The sequence below is a fragment of the Phoxinus phoxinus genome (assembly GCF_949152265.1).
Source record: "Phoxinus phoxinus genome assembly, chromosome: 10".
NCBI classification, from domain to species: domain Eukaryota; kingdom Metazoa; phylum Chordata; class Actinopteri; order Cypriniformes; family Leuciscidae; genus Phoxinus; species Phoxinus phoxinus.
Window position 1 is genome coordinate 15,528,303 of NC_136885.1, and position 2,955 is coordinate 15,531,257.

Consider the following 2,955-nt stretch of genomic DNA (forward strand, 5'->3'; position numbering starts at 1 on the left):
AAGTAATCAAAACACAAACAATCAAAAAAATTACAAATGATTCACCAATATTTAATCTCCCCAGGTGCTGATTTTTATGAAGATGAGGAATTCTTTGATTTTGAAATACAAATATTTCGCAAATATTTCCCTCCAAGCTTTGGGTTTAAGCAGATGGACGTGAAAGGAAAAGTTAGGTGAGTAGCTTCTCTTTCTGTAACTATAAAGTAAGAATATATAAATGTTACATTTAAGTCCATAATATGTGAAAGTCGAAGGGAAATAGTGCTCACTTTTACAAAATTATACATAAAGTTATTACAAATTAAAATGTTTCCTTTTTTTTTTTTTTTTTTAAACAGTGATAAGTGTTAGTGTTTACAAAGGTCTTGTATAATGATGTAATTGCACCAGGTCTTTCTTCCAGACACACAATCCATTTACCCCACTCTATCACAACATGGGAGATCCAGGCTCTCAGCTTATCTGCATCCCATGGTAATTTCCCCCTTTCACTGTTATCAAATTTAATGTCAATCCACCAACGAACTAAACCTTTTATTTTGATTGCTTACAGGTTTTTGTGTGACAGAGCCTGTTGACCTCCTTGTATTTAAGCCGGTCTTTATGTCATTGAGGCTTCCCTATTCGGTCAAACGGTTTGAGCAACTGTCTATAGTTGTGGTGATCTTTAATTATGGAAAGATGGAAAGAGAGGTTTGTTTTTTAGAACACTGAGTTGCACTATTCACTGCACTATCGTACCACTTTGACAATAATGACTGGTACATACATTTACAGTAGATACATTTTACTAGTGCATAAACTTATTTATATTTATTATAAAATTAATTAATTCATTGAAACAAAAAGTTGCTGTTGTTACCTTAAGTAATTTATTTCCACCTGTCCTTAAAATTGACTTAATTGGTGTAGTCAATTTGGTTCAGTCATATGATAATTGTTTTAAATAAAACCAAATTTAAATCATCACAAGAGTATTTGTTACATTAAACATTGTATATTTTAATACATTAGTAGACAAATGATTTCTGAGATTAATATACGTTGTTCATCACTTTCCTGGTCAGCTTGTTGTGCAAATGAAGAAAGTGGATGGTCTTTGTTCACCCGGGTCAGCATCTTCCTCTTCCACTGTCAGAATAAGTCTGGAGCAACAGTCATCTCAACCTGTGACTTTTCCTGCCGTTCCTATGGTAACAGGCCAAATCCCTATCACTATTGAACTTTATGAAGATGAAAAAGAAAAAACTAAATTGGCTTCTGTTCAAAAGATGCTCCTGGTCAAGGTAAGGGGAATATCAGAATACCCAAATTTATCCCATATCCTTTGTTGTTTTTGCAGTGTAAAATTACATCCCCAGTTTTCTAGTGATGGATAACATCTACATTTTTCACTTAGTCTGACATATTATTTCTCATTGAGCCAATGTTAACAGACTATTGCAACAATTATTCAATTTATTTTACAGAATTTCACTTGGGCCAATTTAAACCAGTCACTAGAATATTTTGACTTGGAGAGGTTACATTTTTTTACAGTGTGGAACAATTGGAGTTCAGTGATTCTAAAATCTATCTTTTGTCTTTCTCTTCATGTCTCAGAATGAGGGAGTGGAAATGAGAGAAGAGCAGACTTATTTTATTAATCTGGATGGTGAGATTGTTAGCTTTCACACTTTTTTCACACCAGTCACACCTTTGAATACTGTTCTGTAGTTACTAATTTATTCCTGTGTTGTTAGTCATTAACTAATTTGTTCCTGTGTTGTTATTCTTTAATAATAGAACACTATTCTGACATGTTACCGATCACCCATTACAGATATACACATATTTTGGCAATTTTTTTTTAAAGCTCTGACAAAGTTTGGGACATTAATGTGTATGAATATGTTATATACGTATTTATACACGTATCTAAATACCTGAACTCTGCCCATCAGGTAGAAGTGACCGGCAGTTGTTTATCAATGGATTTTTCCCAAACAACACTGTTCCTGAAACGGATGTCAACTTGTTTGTCAAACTAGAAGGTCCACAGCAACAAATTTTTAAAGCTTAGTTGTTGTGAATGCTGTGAAATTCTGACATAGTCATTATCACTTATTGGGTAAGTTCAAACCCATATTTATTGTATTATCTTAGATTTAACTAAAATCTTTTGAATGCAGAAGTAGTATTTGTCCAGTCCACTGCTGTTCCATTACTCTCACCATCCAAAGTGGAAAATCTGATCCGGGCACCAAAAGGCTGCGGAGAGCAGACTATGATCTTTATGTCTCCTACTGCCTTGGCAGTCCGCTTCATAGACAAAACTCAGTGCTGGCTGAAACTGGGAGCAGGATCCAGAGACAAAGCATTGGATTACATTGAGCAAGGTTTGGTGTACCTGTATGCCACATAAGAAAATAAAAAAATATAGCCTATATATATATATATATATGTGTGTGTGTGTAAAAAAATTACAGTCCAATGGACCTTGGGTACATGCCATTTTATGTCAAAAACACAAAAAAATATTTTAAAAATAAATGTTTTAAATTGTCTTTAAAAAAATTATTTACATTTTTCATTAAAGGGGTCGTATGATGGTTCTAAAAAGAACGTTATTTTGTGTATTTGGTTTAATGCAATGTGTTTACGCGTTTTTAGGTTTAAAAAAAGTCATTATTTTGCACATACGGTACATTATTGTTGCTCATCTATGCCAAGGCCTACTATGATATTAGACTACATAGCCTATAATAAAAGATAATGAATTTCAAACCTGAACCAAACATATTTTTATTCAAAGATCAACAGTCTGTCATTAGTGTTTAGTCAAGCAAAAAAAAAAAAACATTAAAATTGGGGTTGGGGTTCCGGTACACCAGCCATATCAACGAAACAAATGAATGAAAATTAGCTTATCAATGCATATCTAAATTCGCGCTTACGGTATATTTATAGAAC

General features: G+C 33.2%; 1 protein-coding gene across 1 annotated transcript; it reads left to right on the forward strand.

Annotated features, from left to right (window-relative positions):
* The first annotated feature begins 379 nt into the window (after positions 1–379).
* On the forward strand, positions 380–2,505 carry LOC307005211 (complement C4-like). The gene is made up of 5 exons (XM_079625121.1): positions 380–477; positions 557–696; positions 1,071–1,289; positions 1,606–1,657; positions 1,947–2,505. The coding sequence occupies exons 2-5, from the start codon at positions 607–609 to the stop codon at positions 2,063–2,065; spliced, it is 480 nt and encodes a 159-aa protein (XP_079481247.1). The 5' UTR covers positions 380–477; positions 557–606; the 3' UTR covers positions 2,066–2,505.
* The last annotated feature ends 450 nt before the right edge of the window (positions 2,506–2,955 follow it).

Bases quoted from the DNA above. Each gene is read 5' to 3' on its own strand.
- LOC307005211 (XM_079625121.1), top strand. From the start codon at position 607: ATGTCATTGAGGCTTCCCTATTCGGTCAAACGGTTTGAGCAACTGTCT. The intron at 697-1,070 runs GTTTGTTTTTTA...TTTCCTGGTCAG, and splicing joins ATGGAAAGATGGAAAGAGAG to CTTGTTGTGCAAATGAAGAA. The intron at 1,290-1,605 runs GTAAGGGGAATA...TTCATGTCTCAG, and splicing joins AAAAGATGCTCCTGGTCAAG to AATGAGGGAGTGGAAATGAG.